At 40.6% G+C, this 22,382-nt stretch overlaps 1 protein-coding gene across 1 annotated transcript in view; it reads left to right on the forward strand.

Moving 5' to 3' along the window:
* Window positions 1-1,406: 1,406 nt before the first annotated feature.
* Window positions 1,407-22,382, forward strand: part of epb41l4b (erythrocyte membrane protein band 4.1 like 4B) — a 35,253-nt gene continuing 14,277 nt past the window's right edge. Inside the window, exons 1-15 of the mRNA XM_047361227.1 lie at window positions 1,407-2,519; window positions 7,291-7,395; window positions 7,488-7,530; window positions 8,015-8,093; window positions 8,333-8,377; window positions 13,237-13,289; window positions 13,882-14,002; window positions 14,531-14,618; window positions 17,632-17,720; window positions 17,846-17,915; window positions 17,991-18,160; window positions 20,247-20,356; window positions 21,530-21,563; window positions 21,790-21,823; window positions 21,928-22,031. Of these exons, the coding sequence (XP_047217183.1) occupies window positions 2,262-2,519; window positions 7,291-7,395; window positions 7,488-7,530; window positions 8,015-8,093; window positions 8,333-8,377; window positions 13,237-13,289; window positions 13,882-14,002; window positions 14,531-14,618; window positions 17,632-17,720; window positions 17,846-17,915; window positions 17,991-18,160; window positions 20,247-20,356; window positions 21,530-21,563; window positions 21,790-21,823; window positions 21,928-22,031 (1,403 nt within the window). The 5' untranslated portion in view covers window positions 1,407-2,261. The remainder of the gene's footprint in view (window positions 2,520-7,290; window positions 7,396-7,487; window positions 7,531-8,014; window positions 8,094-8,332; window positions 8,378-13,236; window positions 13,290-13,881; window positions 14,003-14,530; window positions 14,619-17,631; window positions 17,721-17,845; window positions 17,916-17,990; window positions 18,161-20,246; window positions 20,357-21,529; window positions 21,564-21,789; window positions 21,824-21,927; window positions 22,032-22,382) is intronic.

The following is a 22,382-nucleotide window of genomic DNA, read 5'->3' on the forward strand; positions in this document are numbered from 1 at the left end:
TTTTCCCTGCAAAACCAAGATGCATTGCTAACTGAAGTGTGGTGTCCTTATTTAGCCTTCATCCGATTGCCTCCAAGGTTGGCATAGTGTCTGGAAGCATCACAAATCAGCTCAAATTGTCTGGCTATTATAAGATATTTGATTAAAGAAGGCTGTTATTATAACAAGATGAAATAAGGGTTAGAGAATTGTAGCATCTGTGTAGCTGCATAATAATCATACTAGGTTGGCTTAATTATCCACATTTAAGAGATAATCTTGCTAAAGTCATAATTTTAGTCCTCAAGTAAAATTAATTAATGATTTTGACCCAGGAGTAAATAAATGGCTGGCTTGTAAATAAAGGGTAATGTAAGATGCCTGGAAAAACCACAACAAGATAACAAAGTCTGGAAAAGCAGCTGTATGTAGGCTTTTAGGGTATGTAGTACAGGTTTTAGCTCTTGATTTATTTTTTTTATTTAATTAAAGTTTAGGTAGAAGCCTGTAAACAAAACATCACATCTATTGACATTTTTATTATTAAGGATATTTTATACATTTAAGTTTTGTTATTAACGATATAGTCAGTCAGTCATTTTCTACCGCTTATTCCATAGTGGGTCACGGGGGAGCTGGTGCCTATCTCCAGCAGTCTATGGGCGAGAGGCAGGGTACACCCTGGACAGGTCGCCAGTCCATCACAGGGCAACACACAAACAACCACACACACACTCATTCATACACCTAAGGGCAATTTAGAGTTACCAATTAACCTAACAGGCATGTCTTATTAATGATATATTTAGGCACAAATTATGAAGATGGCCTTTATCTTTAGATAATTCCAACCACAATCTTACTTATTCTTTTAAAGTATTCATCATATTTTAATATACTGCTTATACATAAAGATCTTTTAAAACTGAAACAGAGTTTTTGAAACATTATAGTAGAAAATTAATGTTACTTGAATATTATCCAAATGTCAAAGGAGCTAAATAGTAAAAAATTTTAAATTAATATATTTCACTGGACTTTACATTACAATCAAATCAAATAAAACGTTTTATCTTATTTTCACTTGATGCCTTGTTATTGTTTTATTTCCTGGATACACAGAGGAATATTTAGCATATATTTAGAAACTTTTCCATTAAATAGATTTATTAATGACTTATTTGATTCATTATCTGTTCATGTGCTTCCATTCTTAGTTAAAATCTGACACTTTAGTAATAATTTATGTACGTTTTTATTAATCATGGCACTTTTTGACTTCCATACCCTGAAGACTAACTTTCTCAAGACTTAATGAGCTTCATCACTAGTCCTTCCTGTTTGTTAGTTTGTTTATGCTTTCATATTCATATGAAACCAAACCAAAAATTATGTAAATTAAATTTTTATTTTGCTTTTGCATATAATTTGTGTATTCTTTCTCTTTTATTTTCCCGTTTTCTTTTCAAACCCACATATAAGAATAAGCTTATTTTTTCTCCTTTTCTTTGTAAAAGTCTCACATGGAATAATAAACAAAAAATTGAAAGAGGTTGGGGACCTCTTAGAGGGCCCCCTGCGGTGCTCCAGGCGGGGTCCCTGGCAGACAGACAGGTGGCGCTGGTTCCTTGGTTCTCTTGGGTCGGTCCGTCGGCAGGAAAATAAGTTTGTTCTGTGCTCGGTTTGTACGCAGGCGCAGATCATGCTGTTTGTCCAGTTTCGCTGGTTGACTTTTACCTGTGAGGTAAGCTGGTAGTTTCGGTTTAGCAGTGGGAAAGGGACTCAGCAGCTACCGGTTCTGTTCGGTCCAGAAGTGTGGAAGAGGCCCCCTTTTCCTCCTCCTTTCCTCGCAGGGTCCTCGCTGTGGAGGTTCGGACGGGATTTCTCCGGGATTTTGGAGTCTGTGCGCAACACCGAGGAGACAGGTGGACGGACAGGACAGGACAGGACAGGACAGGACGGAGGGGGGAGGGGGGGGGGGGGGGGTGTGTGTGTGTGTGTGTGGAAGAGGAGTCCTGCCGTTCACTCCGGACCCGTTGAGTGGAAATCAACTGGTTGCTTTGATCTGGTCCAGTTTCATTGGTATGCGGCTGGACTCCACCTGCTGCTGATCGGCAGCCCTGAAGTCTCCTCCGAGCCTGCTGAGTGACTCCTCGCCCCGAGGAGGACGTGGGGAAGGAGGCGGCGGGGGTAGCAGACGCAGGAGCCGGACTGCAGCGGACGTTGGGCGGTGCAGATTTAACGGACACACCGCGGACCTGGTCGTCCTCTGGATCAGGAAGATGATGGGCTTTCTGCGCCGGACGTTCAGCCGCCGCTCCCGCTTCCAGACGAGAGAGAGGGACGAGCTGGACGACAAAGGAGGAGTAGGGGTGACAGGGAACCCCCTGCTGCTGCCCCATCAGCAGCAGGTTGTCCACGCGCCGGCCGTGGTCACCGGGGGGACGTCGGTCCACATCCCGGCGGGCGGGACGGCGAGGACCACCATCACCTGCCGCGTCCTGCTGCTGGACGGCACGGATGTCAGCGTGGATTTACCTGTGAGTGTTTACCCTGGTCGTGTGGAGAGGCAAAGCTATGTCAGTGTGTGTCAAGGTGGGGCCTGGGGACACTTTAGGGTCCTTGAAGGTCTTCTTGATGGTCTCCTGCAATGAAGTGTGAGTTTAATTTAGTCTAGAGTCTGTGCTGTTATGGTTTGACTCCACTCCAAGATTATCACGGCCCTCAAATGGCCACCGCTTTGAAAACCATGATCTTCAACCTGCCCAGACATATACAGAGATGTCTGTGGTTAATAAAGGCTGCAACAGAGTGAGAGAGAGCAAGACTTCAGCAGATAGCAAAAAGGCTGAAAAAGTATATAAAAGTATGCTCCATTTTATCCTTTTAAGCCTTCAATTTCAGTCTGTCATGGAACATGATAGAAATCCCACAGATAAGAATAGTCTTCACAGAAGGCTATTTTTGTAATGCTACCCACTCGAAATTTACTTATTGCTAATTTAAGACACCAAAAAGGTCATTTTGTTTTAAAATACTAAATCCCTGATCTTTGGCTGTACGACTGCTGTACATACGGGGATGTCACCTCTGCTCCTAGTATAAATAATTAATGATTGCCAATGACAGGAAGGCTAGAAAAAATATTTTAGGTGCTGTTTCTTTACATCTTATATTTTGCTCTTACAGAGAAATGGGAATTGACCATAATTGATATAAATCTGGTAAAGCTTTACAAAAAACAGAGATTAGAAATTAGCCACAAAATTCTGATTGGTGCATATGCATAGCAAACTTTCTGTGTTCAGCTTTTCTTAATTTATTTGGACTATAGATCAAACAGATTAGCCAATTCAGACTCCATTTCTGGATCTTCTGTTGTTGTTCACTGAAATCTGTCCGTTGTTGCTCAAGGTTTTAATGCTTGTACAGAACAGCACACTTTATGGTGTCTCTTCTTGTACAGTGAGCGGTTAGAGCCACAGGCAGTGCTCTGATGAGGCACTTTAACACTTATCTTTCTGTCTGACAGCAGGGAAGTCTAACTAAGATAGAAGTGTCTTCCCCGCTTTGCTCCTTTGCAGCTTCTCCTTCCACCTTTTTTTTTTTCCATCTTCCATATCCCTGCATCTGATCTTCCTCGAGCAATCTCCGCTTTGTCCTCTCATAATCTCCTTTTACACTCCCTCTGTGGCCCATATCCCTTCGCTCCCTGCATCCTCCTCCCCATCCTCTTTCCCCTACATGTTTTCCCCTCCCTCTCCTTCCCGTCTCCCTCCTCAGTCTGTCTGTATTCCCTGACTCCCTGATCTGATTTACCACCGTTGGGGACTCTGTGCCACAAATGAGCGATACGAGCGTGTGTGAGAGTACAGAGATGGTGGGTAGGTAGGACGATGAGCAAAGTGTGTGTGGGCATCTGTGCGAAAGTGACTCCTCATAAGATGTTTTTATTTTAAAGGTTGTGCGCGTGTGTCACCGAAGCTGTTGCGTGCGTCACCTGTGAAGCACTCAGCCGGTGCGTTGTGAGGAGTTTTTCTTCCTCTTGTCCCGCTGCAGCAAGGTTATGGTGACAAAACAAAGCCAGGTAGAGCCAATCAAAGTGACACATGGCTCATCGAGGTGGAGGCTTAGTCACAGGTGTTTTAGAACAGGTTTGTTCACGTGTTCCTGTTTTCCTGGGGTGAACAGATGCAAGTGTGCCTTACTCAGCTGAAGCGCACCTTTTCAAGATGACCTGTGTGAATAAGAAACAGGAAAAATGCTTTGATGTCATTCAGCTTCTCTTAACTACAGTGCCTTGTAAAAGTTTTCACACCACCTAAACATGTTGTCATGTTTCAACCACAAATCCATTGTATTTAATTTGGACTTTATGTCCAGCACCAACACAAAGTAGTGCATATTACAAGGTGGAAGAAAGGTCTGATTTAAATCACTCCACTGGATGTCCAGCTGTTCAGGATCGTTGTTCTGCTGGAAAGCGAACGTCTGCCCCAGTGTCAAGTCTTCTGCAGCCTCTTGCAGGTTTTGTTCTAGGATTACTCTGTATTAAGCTCCAACTATCTTCCTATCATCTCTAAGCACCTTGCCTGTCCCTTACAAAGAAAAGCTGACCCCCCCACAGCATGATACAACCACCTCTTTGTTTGAACATGGGGATGGTGTGTTCATAGTGATTTGCGGTCTTAGTTTTCTGCCATGCATAGCATGGCATTATACATTTGCAGTGTGGCAAACATTAACAGTGACTTCATATGGCCTTCTTTCAGTAATAGTTTCTCCTTGTCGCTCTTCCATAAAAGGCAGATTTGTGGGATGCATGATTTAATAATTGTCCTGTCCACAGGTTCTCCCACCTGAGTTGTGGCTCTCTTCAGCTCCTCCAGAGTTATTATAATCCTGTTGGCTGTTTTTCTGCTTAAAGCTACATTTTTGCCCTTACTTCTAATAAATAAACATTTTCCAGAGCCCAAAAAAAAGAATCCTTTTGAAAAACATAATTTACTCCACATTCATTCAGACTTCGTCATTTGTGCATTTTGTCCATTTTAGTCAATGCGGTATTTCGCACTGGCTCCGTAGCACTGGGCCATGTCGCAGAGCCATCATTGGTCAGAAATATGGTTAAAGTCTATTTTTGATGGATGGAGCACAAACGCATAATGTTCCAAAGACCAGATCGAGCGAGACAGGAAGTCAGACACAAAGTAATGCGCACCCGGTAAATTTCAAAATAAGAGACCTTCAATCACATCTCAATGTAAACATTACGTCAGGACCAGTGAAACGATGTCTTTTGTTTATGTGCAGCTCTTTATCTTCATGGCTGTTACCGTATGAACTCTAGACTTCCCGTTTGAACTTACAACTCTCCCGTGAACTCGTGATCTCGCGAGTCCAGTTGCCTCGGCTGGTGTCGGATGTATGAACAGGTCCTAAAACGTATCCGGTGTGAATTGCCTCAGGGCACAGTTTGGGACGAATGATGGTGCAGACACGGAATGTAGTACTCATTTTTTTTATGGTGGACCATATTTTATTACTATGTTTAGGTTTTACAACAAAGAAAAATATCTGACTTTTACAAAGAGACAAAAAAAGTAATTTTATTGTACATTCCATTTGTATGAAAAAAGATGGGGAGCAAAGCATGTGGTTAATGGCCTCATAACATTCTCTGCTGGGATTTCTATACAGATAATGCAATAAAATACATTAAAAAACCTACTAAATTAACCTCCATATTTTAAAAGAACTGTTTAATTCTATTTAATTTTTTAATAAAAAGTAACTAAGAGCAACTTTGGAGAGTTTAGGTGGACGTTCATGTCTTGATAGGTTTGCAGTGGTTCCGTCATCTGTTCATTTTCAGATGATGGGTTGAACAGCTCTGTGAGATGTTAAATGTTTGGGATATTGCTTTGTAACCTAGCCCTGCTAGTTCATATGCTTCTGCCAGGAACTTTGGAGTCGTTATCAACATCCAAAGTACAAGGCTGTCACCTTTTTACACACCCTGGGAGTTTTAGAGTTTTATATGGACCAGTCTCAGGTCATGCCTTATTATGGGCGGTGTGGCTCATCTGCCTGTATTCTGCTACCATAAAGTCCAGGACAAACTGCTGCCGTTTGTACTTCAGCACGGCTGATCTGTGTTTTTGGTTGTATTTTATGACAAAAGCCGGAATACGGGCCACTCCCTCAGGGAGAGTTGCCCGTCAGAGCACACCTTCACGTCGGCTTTCCCACTCAAACAGACAAAAGGAGGATTTATTGGTTATTGCTGCTGTTACCTTCTGAAAGCTGGATGTTTGCACTCAGTTTCATGAAAGACTGAGTTCATTCATCAGAGAAGATCAGGTGCCCTGTGCAAAAGTTTTGGGCCAATCTTAATTTCTTCATACTCTGCCTCCAAGATGCCAGATGTTTTGTGTAATCTTTAGAGTAGTGTTGATCAGTACTTTGTCTGGAGTTTCTTTTTTCATCCATTTCTTCACTTTCTGGAAAAGTGTGGAATTTTTCAGGCTGAAACATGGAAGTATGGGAGAAGAAATATAGTGAGGAAAAACATTTCACACTATATTTAGTCTTCCTTTGTCTAAAAGGTGACTCCATCCATCCATCCATCCATCCATCTGGCTATAGTCTGTCAATGCATACATCAATCCTTGCTTCCTTCCTTGCTACCTACCAGTAGGTAGGTAGCAAGATTCCCTATTTAAAGTCAGACCAAGGTAGAAATATCCGCCATACCTTCCTAGTTCCATACATTTCTTTTACATTGCCTTAAAACTGATCCAAAAATAGACAAATAAATTTGAGTCAGTAAAATATGTAATTATCGACATGAAAAAAATGCAGCAAACCTGAGAACTAGTAAAAGAAATCCAAGCCCTGACATGGGATCCTGAAAGATGGATCACCCATCAGTTGATCATCAACTGAGAGTCGGGCTTTACCACCTGTTCGTACCAAAGTGCAACTCTTGGCGGTTAAACATTGTTATCTTTGGTACTTTCCATTAATTTACCTAAACACGAAAATAATGTTTCTTTCATGTCCAGATGCTGGCTATGAAGTCCCTTAAGATTCAGTTTAAATGGGTTATTTGCTAAGTTATCTGTTATGTATAGACAAAAACACAAGAAAACATTCATCTGATTTGGAAATGGTCTGGTACTGAACAGATGCTGAGTAGGAAATTAGTCAAAGTCCTTCAGAAAAGCTGGAGAACTATTGATCAAAATCTGGCTTCTTCAAAGCAACATACAAAGACAACAATTTTGTTCCTTTATTCTTCTGTTGCAGAGCAAATCCAAAGGCCAGGACCTTTTCGATCAGATCATGTATCACATAGATCTGGTGGAGACGGATTATTTCGGACTACAGTTCATGGACGCAGATCAAGTTTCAGTGAGTAACGAGCTCTTCTCTCTATTAGTGTGGATCACATGCTGATGAAACTCATTCTCAACTTCTTTCTTCTTCCATTTTGTTTCCCCCAGCACTGGCTAGATATGTCCAAGCTTCTGAAGAAACAGATCCATGGTAAGTTCTCTGTGCTCTGACTCTCTTTTTAATTAATGTTTGTGCAGGAAAATGTGCAGCGTGTTGTGTGGGGAGCAGGTGGAGCATTATCTAATGTTGACTCGGTGATTAGCGCATGCATTTGGAAGCTGTACCCTTGTTTGCTCTCCGGCTCCTATCGGGGGAATAAGTGGTTTGGTGGGAGGGGGTGGAGGTGGAGTTGGAGGTGAACTGTGTGGTAGTCCTGCACCCGTAAAGAATCTGATGGTTGCTAAATTGAAAATGGAGACAGGAATAAAAGTAAGGCTGCTGAGAAAAGTGAGGGAATAAAGAGATCTGGCCTTGGAACAGTGATGGATAGACTAGATGATAAGACTTCAGAGGAAGGATGAGATTAAATAGATGAGATAAAGTACAAGAAGGGTTTTATTTGATTAAATGAATGTTCCATGAATCACTGCTTCATCATCCTCCAACTTTACCCATCTCTCTATATTTCTCCTAGAAGGCCCGCCTTACCGACTCTTCTTCAGAGTGAAATTTTACTCTTCAGAGCCAAATAACCTGCGCGAGGAGTTCACACGGTACAAATCCACACATACACACACTCACACACACTGATGGAGCTCTCTATACCCCATCATAAAGGTCCAAAGGGGATGTAGGGCTAATTAGTTTGCTGCTGTGGGCAGATACAAATCGGGGCCAAATGAACAGAGACTTGTTAAAGCAAATTATCTGTCAGAGAGGAGGAAAAAGCCTCGATTGATTCATCTTCTTGTGTTTTCACTCGGCTGCCTTTGTTTTTTTCTTGTACCAACAGGTATCTTTTTGTGCTGCAGCTTCGACAAGACATTTTGTCCGGCAAGTAAGTTTCTTTTTCCAATACAGAGAAGAAGAACAAGACTCCACGGTACACAGATGATATTATTTAAACCGGAAAGCTTTGATTTTTATAGCACTGACAAGTTAAGAAAATCCCAATAAGTTCTTTCATTCAGGTGAATATTACTGTCTGAAATTCATCAGTTGCAGCAGAATGTTTTTATGCCAGAAATACATCACAGGTCCATCTAAGTACATTAGAATATAAGGAAAAAGTCAAAAATTTATTCCCATGTATAATAACGATGCATTTAACATTTATCTAGTGTTTATTGCTGTTATTTTTGCTTATTTTAGCTTACAGCTAATAAAAACACCAAATGTAGCTTCTCAGTAAACTAGAATATTACATACAACACATAAAAAAGGATTTTTGATACAGAAATGTTGTATTATTGCTGACACGGTCATGGTGACGACGGCTGACTTGTTGTTCAGAGGACAGTCACCGACACCCTCCACAAGGAGGGTAAGCCACAAACATCATTGCTAAAGATACTGGCTGTTCACAGTGCTACATCCAGGCATATCCATAGAAAGTGTAGTGGAAGGAAAAAGGAGGGAAGAAGAAGGTGCACAAGCAATAGGGATAACCGCAGCCTTGAGAGGATTGTGAAGCAGAGTTTGTGGGAGATTCAGTAGGCATGGACTACTCATGTCAACTAGGAGTCAACTAGGCCTACAATTTTGAAAAACTATGCCATAATGAAATTGCACTAACAATATCTGTTATGATAAATCCACATTTTCCTGACTTCTGCCTTCCTCGTGAGTGCTTCCATCACTCTCTGTGAACCTGTTGTCTGTGTCACGTTTGAAGGCTCCATCAGACAGTCTGTATATCTTAATGACATGTAAAATGTGAATTCATGTCACCTGAAATGTATTAGCCAACAGTATTTCCAAACCATTCTTTGCAACATGAATATTCCACACACTGATACTGCGGTGAGATGACGGTACCTTTGTGATATATTGTGCAGCCCTACCCATAACTGTCGCATTCCTCATGTCAAGCCACTCCTGAACCAGCGACAGCGTCGAAAGTGTTTTACCTGGGCTGAAAATAAAAACAAAACTGGACTGCTGCTATGTGGTCCAATGCTCTTTTTTCAGATGAAAGTAAAGTTTGTATTTTATTTAGAAATCAAGGTCCCAGAATCTGGAGGAAGAATGAAGAGATTTTCCTCTGCTGAAAAGCTTTTAGGAGTTGCTGATTTTGTTTCTCCAGCAGAAACTGGCAACCCGCCCACAGTGCCAAAACTACCAATGCCTGCTTTAATGACCATGGTACCACCGTGCTTGATTAGCTTTACCTAAACTCCACAGAGAATCAATGGTATATTGTCAGGAAGAGCACGAGAGACACCATTAAAGCAACCTGGCCTTCCTCAACACCCAAGGAGAGCCACAGCCTGATCGCCTCCACGCCACTTTGTATTAATGCAGTAATTCATGCACAAAGGAGCACAGACCTACTAAAAAGCGCATATGCTGCACTATACATGGAAATACATTTTCAGTAGGCCAATATTGAAATCCTTTTTTATTGGTTTTATACAATATTAAAACTTTCTTACTAACTAAATTCTGGGTTTTCATTGGCTGTGAGCCATAATCATCGATCTTATGAACCTATATGGTAATAAAGATATAACAGAGCAATTTCTATTTACCTACCTTACAAATAATCATATCCCAGTTGATCGCCTAATGTTCTAGAAATCACACCAGCATTTGCAAAATGAAAGTAAAGTTTCCATAGTTAGGCAACCCAATATTTGTTTGAAGATGCAAGTTCCTGGATATCACAGATGGGGTCCCCTGCTGGAAACCCATGTTTAAATCAAACTTTACTGGATTAAATTTATATTGCAGGCGGAATGTTATCGCCCCATATGTATATCTTTCTAAAAGCTGTCATTGTTAATCAAACTATGGCTGCCCTGTCCCTGCTGAAGAAAAGCATGATGCTGCCACCACCATGTTTTACTCCAGGGGTGGTGTGTTTAAAGGGATGATTCATGCTAGATTTCTGTTACATGTGATTTTTCATGTAGGCCAAAAAGTCTTAATTTTGGTCTCATCTGACCAGTTTAGGTGTACGGCTGTTGCTTGGTAGGTCTATAGTTGCACCAAACTCTTTCCATTACCAGATAATAGATTTAACAGTGGTCTGTGAGATGTTGAAGCCTTGGATAGTTTTATAACGTAACTCTGCTTTAAACTTGGTCTTCATGATGAAGAAACCTCTAAAGCCGTGACAGAACAGTTGTATTTTTATTGTGAATACTTTACACACAGGTGGACCTTATTTATGGAGGACCAGGAGAGTCACTGAAAAATACAACCATTTCAAATTTAACATTTAAATGATACATTTGGAAATCCAATTTGAAAAGAGTTATCTAATTCAACATTTTAAATTAAATTACTAAAGAGGAATGATAAGTTGTATTTATTAATCCATTATTAAATACTGCAATTTGAAAATGTATTTTCAAATCCTCTTTCTAAATGGAGGTTTAAAAAACACAATTCAAAAAATTTGATTATAAATACCTTTCCTTATTAAACATTTAAAAAGGTAATTCCTTTTTCCATTTCCGTTTTCTTTTTCACCTTGCATTTTCAAATCCTTTTTGCAGTTCTTTTCACTTTGCCCTCTCCATTTAGCAGTTCCATGACCCTTCTGATCCCAGAGCACACTGAAAACCAACAGCCAACAGTGTTGTGATCCAACTGTTTGCTGTCTAATCAATGAGAGAGACGGTAACATCTGAGGAGCAGCTGTGATTGGTTTAATTTGGTTTTCAGTGTGCTCAGGGACCAGAAGGGTCACGGAAATGCTAAATGAAGAGGGCAAAGTGAAAAGAAAATGCAATTGCAAAAAGGATTTTGTATGAATATAAGGTGAAAATGGATTTACCTTTTTAAATCTTTGATAAGGAAAGGTATTTATAATCAGATTTATGAATTTTGTTTTTTAAATCTCTATTGCGAAATAGGATTTGAAAATACATTTTCCAATTGCAGTATTTAATAGTGGATGAATAAATACAATTTACAATTAATAAGTAAATGTAAAATGTGCAATTACAAAATGCTTTTTAAATTAGATTTCTAATTGTGTCATTAAAATGTTAAATTTGAAGTGGCTGTATTTTTTTTCAGTGACTCTCCTGATCCTCCATACTTATTCACTACTTGAGACAGATGGTTGCATGGAAACTTATTTTAGGGGTATCAGAGTAGGAGGATGGGGTGTTGGAATACAAATACATGCCACACTTTTAAGATTTTTACTTCTAAAAAAAAACATGCAACATTTACTTTCCACTTCACAATTATGCACTGGTTTGTGTTGGTGTAACTCATAAAATTACAATTTTGCGCTGTGTATTTTTTTGCATATTCTGGGATTTGCTGCTTTGTTTTGATGATTTTGATCAATTATTAAACTTACCTAAATTCAAAACAGTGAAAACCAACGTCCTCATTAGTCACTTTGAGCTAAATCCCCCCCCCCACCCCACCCCCACATCCCCACCGCGAGGGAGTCCCACCCCTACCACGCCTAGCACACAGGTCACCTCCTCTACAGTTTTTTTATGGGATGGTGGAGTCAGTACACTAACATCTGTTATACACACACACACACACACACAAGTACAACCTGACTGTGCAAACACACACTCACTTCAGTGTGCTAGTGCTGCTATCTGGGCCACTTGTCCCCAGAGTCCAGCTCCATTATGAAAGATCAAGAACAGCAGAGGGCTGCTTATTTTAGGAAAAGGGTTGCTCCTCTCCTCCTTGACACACTCACACACAGTGTAGGACATCCAGCCACTTTATGTCTCTCTAGCACATGACATCACTCCAGGGTGCCCTAGACCCCTCCTTCTGGGCCCCCAACAACCACCAATACATACAGAAGAAATTGTCCTCACAACTTTTCTTGTTTTCAGACAGAGTTTCTCAAATCACAGGCTCTGTTTTAAGGAGAATCTTCTAAGAATTAAATCCAGCTGCGAATCACAAACCAGCTTTAGCACCGTTAGGTACAATGTATGTTCATATGTTCTTTATGTTTACGGTGCTTTGCCCTCTCCATTGATTGGACATACAAATAAACACAGGAAAACTTAAGGTTCTGAATATAATCCTGTATCTCTCATTAGCATGATTAAGTGTCTCACTATGGGGAAGGACTCATCAGAATCTTAAATGTCATTACCCGAACCCTGAATGGTGATGTCAATGTAAGGATGGATTCAGAACCTTACTCTATAAAGGAGACCGACCTAACTTCTGTCAGTATTCAAAAGCCCTTTCCCACTTCTCTCTGAAGCCTTTCCACAACTGTACTAATTGGAGCTAAGCTAAACTGTCCACCGACCGTGTGTACAACTTGTTTCCCTGCAATATAAATATCTGGTGGCCTGCATAAAGTAGCAGTACTTTTCACTGCTAGTACTGGTGAAAAGTTGCAATACTTTCACTCTTACTCAGCAGGTAACAGTACTTGAGCAAAAGAAAAGCACTTTACAGCACTAGCTAAGAAATAAAATGCTTGTGAAGCTATGCTATGCTAAGGCTTCTAACACCAACGCTCCAATAGCTAACCCTAAGTCTATCCCTCAGGGCACAGACTTTCCTCATTGGATCCTCGCCCTGTGTATGTGGTGTGCCTCGGTGTGACCCATGCTGTTGTGCACTTCTGCCATACTCTAAGGCTTTGCCACCCAGGGCAGTGAGCCATATTGTCCATGTCAACAACTGTGACAGCAACAGGGGCAAGACATTGATTTTAATTTGTGTATTTTCCTCTCATTTCAGATTAAAATGTCCGTATGATGTGTCGGTGGAGCTGGCAGCATATTGTTTACAAAGTAAGTAAAGTTGTTTGTTGTAAGGCTTTAGCAAATCTACAGATTTAGCTTCATCCCAAATGGCCACTCCCAATATTTAAAATTGACATCAATGATAAATTTATTCCAACACTCATTTATATAAGTTTATTTCACTGTCTTCATTTATTTTTGGTGATATTGAAAAATCCTTCCCATGGTATCAAGTAATATCTAGAGTAATCACTGCTACCAAAAAAGCCTCCATTTATGATTTTCAAGCAGTTTCTTGCATTATTGATGTCATCCTTCCACACATTTCCTCTAATCTTGTTTTACAAAGATTTCCTCTGATTTACTGACAAGGAGCATCAAGAGTGATAACTTCATAGCAGTTTAGCCTATTTAAAAAGTAATTATTTTGTTTACAAAGACAATCTAATTTACTATGATGCAGCTTCAGGACGTTGCTGCAATGTAACTTTTGCAGTTAATAAAAAATGGCAAAAGGTAGAAGAAAGGCAGCAGTGTTATTTCTTTTTAACTAATGTTCCTGTTTATAAAAAGTGAAAGATTTAACTTCAAATGATCAGATCTTTGGAAGGTGCTTATTTTTCCGTTCATTCACCCACAGGTGAGATGGGCGACTGCGACCCCTTGGAGCACTCTCCCGAGCTGGTGTCAGAGTTTCGTTTCACACCCAAACAGAGCGAGGCCATGGAGGCGGACATCTTCAGCAGGTGGCTGGAGCTCAGGTGGGGAAGAAGAAACAAAGCGGCTAACATGTTTACCCCATCCTAAAACAGGACCCTCGAGTGCATACGGAAACATTTTTGAGCATGCATCTACTGTACACTGGTACAAGCCAAGTACTTGTGCTGTGTCGAAGCAGCTTACTGCTGCCCGTCAACTTGACCCAGCATTGCTTCTCTCCTGTGTGGGTCAAACAAGTGGGGCAGAATTTAGAGCACAGAACAGAAAAGGAAGTCATTCTGCTGCCACCTGTCTACACTGGCTTTTCTTTTTTGTTTCACTGCAGAGCGTTTCCAATTTCATCGTCCCTCTGTGCTTGCGCCCTCTGCCTTGGCCTCCCTATCACTAGTCTGTGTAAAGGATTATGGGATTAATCCCTGAAGGGTTTTGATTGATTCTAGGCTGTTTAACCCAGCTGTGCTCTGATTGCTCCCCTCTCAGATTAGATTGCATATATATATATATATATATATATATATAGCTGCTGTATTCTTTTTACTGCAAAAGCTAATCTTATGTCTTTTCTTCAGGGGACAGAGCCCGTCACAAGCGGAGATTTCTTTTCTCAACAAATGCAAGTGGCTGGAACTTTATGGCGTAGATATGCACTTTGTCAAGGTGTGTGAGTATGCTTCACCTCCACAGGTACAGTTCCATTCAAAAGTTTACATACACTCATTGTGGACAATAAATGTCATTAATTTGGGGCTTATCTCATCTGTTCTTTTTCCATAGAGGAGTATCATACAACAACAACAAAAAAATTATAAAAACAAGAATTAGGTGCACAATTTGTTTTTCTTTTATTATTGTGGCGTTCTCAATCCAAGCAGGACTAAAATTACGCTTAAAGCCACAAATACATACACCCACACTAATATTTGGATTGATCCCTTAGCAAGTTGCATCTATCAACAAGCTTCTGGCAGAGTCCTTGCTGCATATTTCACCACTCCTCTAGGCAGAATTGGAAACGTGTATTTCACTAATCACTACTTTTTTAAAAGGATTGAAGTTGGGGCTTTGGAAAGACATTTCCATGGGTTTAACTTCAGCTCTATCCATTCCAAAACCAGATTTGCTGTGTGTTTGGGATCATTGACCTGTTGGAACATCCATACATGGCTTGAGTTTCAACCATTTGACCCAAACTGTCACCCTAAGATAAGAAGATAAAGGAAAGGATGTTCACGTCAAGCGTGTTTTATATCCCAGTTCACTAAAAAGGTGCAGGCAAAGCAAAAAGCCTTTTGGAAAAAGTTTTTATGATCAAAAGAGACAAAGTTTGAGCTTTTTTGGCCACAGTGACAAGAAGAATGTTTAGATGGGTCAAGGGTAGGCTTTAGAACCCTGTAATAAACTATAAAGCATGATGGCATCATGCTGAGGGTCTGTTTCACTGTCAGTGGCAGGGCTGCACAATATATTGCAAATGTTGCAGTATCAGTGTGTGGAATATTAGGATACCCAAAGGAGAATTTGAAATCTAATATTTGCTGGCTACTAAATTCTAAGTGATGAGAATTCACACTTTCCCTGCTGATTATGTATTGTGGTTGTTGCATGGAGTCTTGCTGCAGTAGATGTTCACACCTGAACCACATGAAGGTGCCAATGAAACTAAAGGTGCTTGAAACACCATAGTAACAGTTGAGAAACAGACCTCAACCCCGTTCAATGTTGAATGTGCAGTAAGGCCTGGTGTGTGCTGGGAAACCCAAGAAATGTAAAATATCCAGCTAGAAACTTGTTGATGCTTGTAAAAAGGTTTTTGTTTTTCTGCAACTTGCCAAAGGACATGTTTGCACATATTAGTGGGAGTATATGTAAATATTTGAGCATGTACAGGTCCTTCTCAAAATATTAGCATATTGTGATAAAGTTCATTATTTTCCATAATGTAATGATGAAACTTTAACATTCATATATTTTAGATTCATTGCACACTAACTGAAATATTTCAGGTCTTTTATTGTCTTAATACGGATGATTTTGGCATACAGCTCATGAAAACCCAAAATTCCTATCTCACAAAATTAGCATATTTCATCCGACCAATAAAAGAAAAGTGTTTTTAATACAAAAAACGTCAACCTTCAAATAATCATGTACAGTTATGCACTCAATACTTGGTCGGGAATCCTTTTGCAGAAATGACTGCTTCAATGCGGCGTGGCATGGAGGCAATCAGCCTGTGGCACTGCTGAGGTCTTATGGAGGCCCAGGATGCTTCGATAGCGGCCTTTAGCTCATCCAGAGTGTTGGGTCTTGAGTCTCTCAACGTTCTCTTCACAATATCCCACAGATTCTCTATGGGGTTCAGGTCAGGAGAGTTGGCAGGCCAATTGAGCACAGTGATACCATGGTCAGTAAACCATTTACCAGTGGTTTTGGCACTGTGAGCAGGTGCCAGGTCGTGCTGAAAAATGAAATCTTCATCTCCATAAAGCTTTTCAGCAGATGGAAGCATGAAGTGCTCCAAAATCTCCTGATAGCTAGCTGCATTGACCCTGCCCTTGATAAAACACAGTGGACCAACACCAGCAGCTGACACGGCACCCCAGACCATCACTGACTGTGGGTACTTGACACTGGACTTCTGTCATTTTGGCATTTCCTTCTCCCCAGTCTTCCTCCAGACTCTGGCACCTTGATTTCCGAATGACATGCAGAATTTGCTTTCATCCGAAAAAAGTACTTTGGACCACTGAGCAACAGTCCAGTGCTGCTTCTCTGTAGCCCAGGTCTGGGGAATGTGGCACCTGTAGCCCATTTCCTGCACACGCCTGTGCACGGTGGCTCTGGATGTTTCTACTCCAGACTCAGTCCACTGCTTCCGCAGGTCCCCCAAGGTCTGGAATCGGCCCTTCTCCACTATCTTTCTCAGGGTCCGGTCACCTCTTCTCGTTGTGCAGCGTTTTCTGCCACACTTTTTCCTTCCCACAGACTTCCCACTGAGGTGCCTTGATACAGCACTCTGGGAACAGCCTATTCGTTCAGAAATTTCTTTCTGTGTCTTACCCTCTTGCTTGAGGGTGTCAATAGTGGCCTTCTGGACAGCAGTCAGGTCGGCAGTCTTACCCATGATTGGGGTTTTGAGTGATGAACCAGGCTGGGAGTTTTAAAGGCCTCAGGAATCTTTTGCAGGTGTTTAGAGTTAACTCGTTGATTCAGATGATTAGGTTCATAGCTCGTTTAGAGACCCTTTTAATGATATGCTAATTTTGTGAGATAGGAATTTTGGGTTTTCATGAGCTGTATGCCAAAATCATCCGTATTAAGACAATGAAAGACCTGAAATATTTCAGTTAGTGTGCAATGAATCTAAAATATATGAATGTTAATTTTTCATCATGACATTAGGGAAAATAATGAACTTTATCACAATATGCTAATTTTTTGAGAAGGACCTGTATTCTTAATTGTGAGATAATCCATAATACATTCAAAGTTGTGCATCCAGTTCTTGTTTTTAGAAATTGGTGAGGATGTTCAAGGATGGTTCAAATTAATGAATAAAAGCCCATAATAAAAATAGGGAGAGTATGTAAACTTCTGACTGGAACCAACTGATTTTCTTCATGTTATGGTGGAGTTAAGGGACTAAATGTTTTCAGTGTTGTTTCTTCAGGGCAGAGATGGAGGTGAATATGCACTGGGTCTCACCCCCACCGGCATCTTAGTTTTTGAAGGCTCCAACAAAATTGGGCTTTTCTTTTGGTAAGCACATACAATGGAAGTCAGATGTGTCAACTTTTTATTGTTCCTATAAAAAACGGTAAGACATTATACAGGCTAGCTGTGGATTTAGAGGAGTGTTCACCTTTGCTTTTTCCGGTACATAGGCCCAAAATCACTAGGCTGGACTTCAAAAAGAGTCGTCTGACATTGATGGTGGTGGAGGACGATGATCAGGTTTGTCTCCTTTAATACTCCTAAAAATACACAAACCAGTTGTAGGCTTAGAGTAAAGTATTCTTTTCCGTGAAGGGTCGTGAGCAGGAGCACACCTTCATGTTCCAGCTGGCCAGCGCCAAGAGCTGCAAACACCTGTGGAAGTGTGCCGTGGAGAGCCACGCCTTCTTTCGCCTGCGTCAGCCGACCACCGGCAACGCGAGCCGGAACGACTTTACGCGGCTCAGCTCCCGCTTCAGATTCAGGTAGAGGACAGAGAAACACTCACACCTGGTGTTTCCTCTTAGTTGCATCCATCCTGCAGGCACCGTGGCTGGAGAGGGATGATACAACCAGGCTCACTGAGGTTGTTGTGGCCAACACTTGTTACTGGCATATGGGGAAAATTATGTGTCACATTAAACAGATCCTTTGTATCTATGGTTACTGAGTAGCTATGGTTACATGCATCTGTTCCTATGGCAACTGAGACATTCCCCTCACATTGTTGGTTTTCTTGTGATTATTACTAGTTCTCAGATTTGAAGGGCCCTTCCTGTCATTTGTTGAGGCAGCCAGATCAAAGCTCTGTTGTGGTTTGTGCACAAACACTCATGTTACAGATGGTGGAAGTGCAAACCAACACTTGAATACTCTGCAGTGTAATTTAATTTGCACTACTGGGTCACCTTCTAACTCGTTTTCTTGCTAAGCTTGTCTGATAGGAAATACCTTCTTTATTTGTTTTGCTTTTTTCTCTTTCACATTGCAGTTATGTTTGTATTACTTATACTGCCTTCTGAACTTTGACATGATTCATCTTTAAACCACAAAGCTAAAGAAGTACTCATATTTATGCAGGCATGCAGCATAATCACTTTACCAGGGGTTACCTTTGGGCAACCTCTGCATTATTACTACATTCCACAAACACTAGCATAGAACATTGTGTTTTCATAGCAAGTTTCTATTCTGTTAGGTTTCCACAAGCGTACACACATACTGGCTGCGTATCTCTAATTTCTCGAATAACTTTTTATCATGGTGTATAATGATTGTCAGTATTAAAGCAAAAATCTCTTCAATTTACTATAAATAACAATTTAAGGCATCCGCTGTCATAGTCATCTGCATAATTGGTTATCTAATGGCAAACAGTAGGTAACATTTAGCTGTGCTGAAGTGCTAGTGCTAGCTTGCACATAAAAAACAATAGTTGCAGATTCAGTTTCTGATGTGTTAGTTGTATTTCTGTCCTTTTGTAAAAGTGCTTCAGCAAACAACATTTTGTTAGAATCTTCATTTTGTTTTTGTTTAGCTATGGTTCTTATCTTTATAATATTGTTGTGCTGCAAACATGTTTTTCAACCTACTTCCTTAACATAACAAATTTCTGGAAAAACATTGTCATAGTGGCTATAGATTTGGAAATATAGCCCTCAGCAGTGAACTAAAAATTCTACAACTATACACTACCATATTTATCTGATTAAATGGTTGCCACAAAATTTAATAAACATTCAAAAAGATCTCACAGCTTTTGAATAATGGCTCTCTAGAGATGTGATCTGCTACTTTTCTAACTCTGTAGCAAGCTAGGTGTGCTAATGCTAGCTTGTGCATAAACAGAAGCAATGAGTGCAAATCTGCAGTAGCAGAGCAAAGAATTTTGTTAGCATCCTCATTTCTAAAATAAAGAAACAATGTTCTTTGCTGCTTCTTGTGTAGATTTTATATGGGTTTGTTGCTGATTTCTCTCCATCACAAGAAGAGGCTGTAACCCCTGCAGCCCAGTCTGGAGGTTTTTGTATTCAGGTGGCTATTTATTGCTAATATTAAAGCAAAGCCCTCAGTAGCTAACTATAACTAACTACTAAACACACTCCAAAATATTTATCTGCTTAAAGGTGCCACATGGTAAAAGGTAACTTAACAGTCCCACAAACTCTGAAGTAATTGTTTAGTGGTGTTTTAAGCTTGTTTTTTTTCTAATTTCCTGTGACATTTAACTGTGCTGCACTGCTAATGCTACCTTGCGCCTAAACAGGAAGCACGTTTTAATTTCTGCCCTCTTCTGTGTTACAGTCAAGACTGTTTTCGTTGGCATCTGCTCTTACGAAAATAAATGTAGCTATACGCATCAGCCATTACTAGAAATTTCTAGTCTTCGCAGTTCCTAGGCTAATGCTTTTAGGATTCTGTTGCTAAACTTTAAACACATGTTTTTAAACCTACTTGCTTAAAACGCTGCAAAAATCGGTAAACCTGCAGCTTGGTTTCAGCTGAACATTCTGGGTACTGATTAATAATAATCATTTGCACTCTTCAAACCCCTCTTTGTGCTTGTCTTAGTGGGAAGACGGAGTATCAGGCCACCCATCGAGGCAGACTGAGGAGAGCCAGCACATTCGAGAGACGGCCAAGCAAGCGATACCCCTCCCGCACGCAGTCGCTGGGCAAAGGTGAGTCTTATCAACACATAGGAAACATGGATGACTAACAGCACCTGTTTTGTCCTCTGCGCGCCCTCATGCGTTATCATAAAGGTCACCCACCATTTTACCGCGATGGCTGAAATCTGTGGCATAGAGAGCCCTGGGAGAAAAGAAAAAAGCTTCAGCCTCTCAGGCAGCGGGGTCTCTTCAAACCTTTCTCTTTAAAAATGACTAATATTGCGCTTTAGCATGACAAGTTCAACAGGTTTAAAAACAGCTCTGGTCCATTTTCATATATGGTGCTTTAAAGTGCTTTAAAATTCAAGGCTATAGGTTGTAATCATCACCTTTCTTCTCTGTATTCCTCACTCCTCCATAATTCTCACCTTCTGTGAGCTGTGGTGGCCTAACAAGCCCAAAGGTCTACAATATTAATCACTTGTATGACTGAACTCATTCATCACTAAATGTATCAGCAACCAAACATCTGAAATATATAAATGTACTAGTCATAACTGGAAAACAAACTGTTATGCTGCAACCACAAACTTCAGTGTAATTTGTTAAGATATTTTTTAGATAGATTTTATGTTAAACCAACACAAAATACTGCATAAGGAAAATGGTACACGGTTTTTAGATAAAAATCTGAAAAGTGTGGTGTACATTTGTATTCAGCCCCTCTACTCAAAACCCCCCTAAAACATTCTGTACAATCAAAAGACACCTATTAGTGGTCATCTGTGTTGGATTATTTCACTAAAACAATATCCCATGTTTGAATATCTCAAAGAGCACTGTTCAATCCTTTATTTGAAAATTAAAATAGACTTCAGTTAACTTTGGAGGAGCTGCAGAGATTTACGGCTCAGTTGGGAGAATTTGTTGAAATGGTAGCTTTGAGTCATACACTCTGAAAATCAGGTCTTTCTGGGTGATTGGCAAGAAGAAAGCAAATTATGAAACAAAGTAGCATTTAAAGTTTGTAACAAGCCATGTAGGGGACACAGAAAATGTGGAAGAAGATGCTTTATTCAGATAAGAGTAACATGGAAGGGTATTTGGAGTATTGGAGGAGGGTACTGACATGTCTAAAGAGGCTGGACTGACTCAAAATTAAAAACATGAAGTTAAAGAATAAATAGAAAAATCTGTAATTCTGAATATTTTACACCATCTCATGTTATATTTCCCTTTCAGTTGCTATTTCCCCTGGAAAGCCTCTACATATCAGGTAAAACTCTCAGACAAACACAAATATGCAATGTATAAATCCCATCACTGTTGTATCGCTTACTCTTACTGCCTGAACAATCTCAACGGAAACACCAAAGATATATTTGTATAAAAGAAGAAGAAAGGTGTGGAGACACCTTTGATTCTCAATAGTGTTTTTATGCTCACTTTAAATGTAATATTTAGGCCACTCTGAGTTTACTGATTGTTGACATTCTTTCCAGCTTGCATGCCAGCCCTGATCCCAGTCTACATGCGGTGAGTGACTGTAGAAAACCCTCATTCACACACGCACAGATGTAGCAGCAACCACTCTGGTTTATAGAGAAATTTAATGTCAGCTTCTCCATGACCCTTTCCAGTACCAACACAACATTCCCATTGGTCACGAGCCCTGGCATCCGCCCCACCTTGCTCTTACCCCCCCGGTTTACCTGCAGCCATCCGGTCACACACCGCCACACAGGTAAGTCCACGCGTCAAACTGCATGTACCATTGCTCCATTTTATTTGTTTTTCCCATTAGTCATACGTCTCTACTTGTGTCTTGTCTACCTCCATGATCGTGGTCATCACCATCTGCTGTGCTCAGGCCTTCCTTTAAGGCTGTGAGTCCATTGCACAGTCATCCTCCTGTCCCTGAACAAACCGACACCACCACCAAAGGATCCTTCAGTTTGGTTCACAGGGACAAGGTCATGACTGCCCTTTGACCTTTCTTAAACCAGGAATCGGTTACAGACCTCCGAGACCGACATAGAACTTTGCCCCAAAGGAAGGAAGTTCTGCTGGTGACCTTGTTTCCATCAACATTTAC

The sequence above is a fragment of the Girardinichthys multiradiatus genome, chromosome 3 (genome assembly GCF_021462225.1).
Source record: "Girardinichthys multiradiatus isolate DD_20200921_A chromosome 3, DD_fGirMul_XY1, whole genome shotgun sequence".
NCBI lineage: Eukaryota > Metazoa > Chordata > Actinopteri > Cyprinodontiformes > Goodeidae > Girardinichthys > Girardinichthys multiradiatus.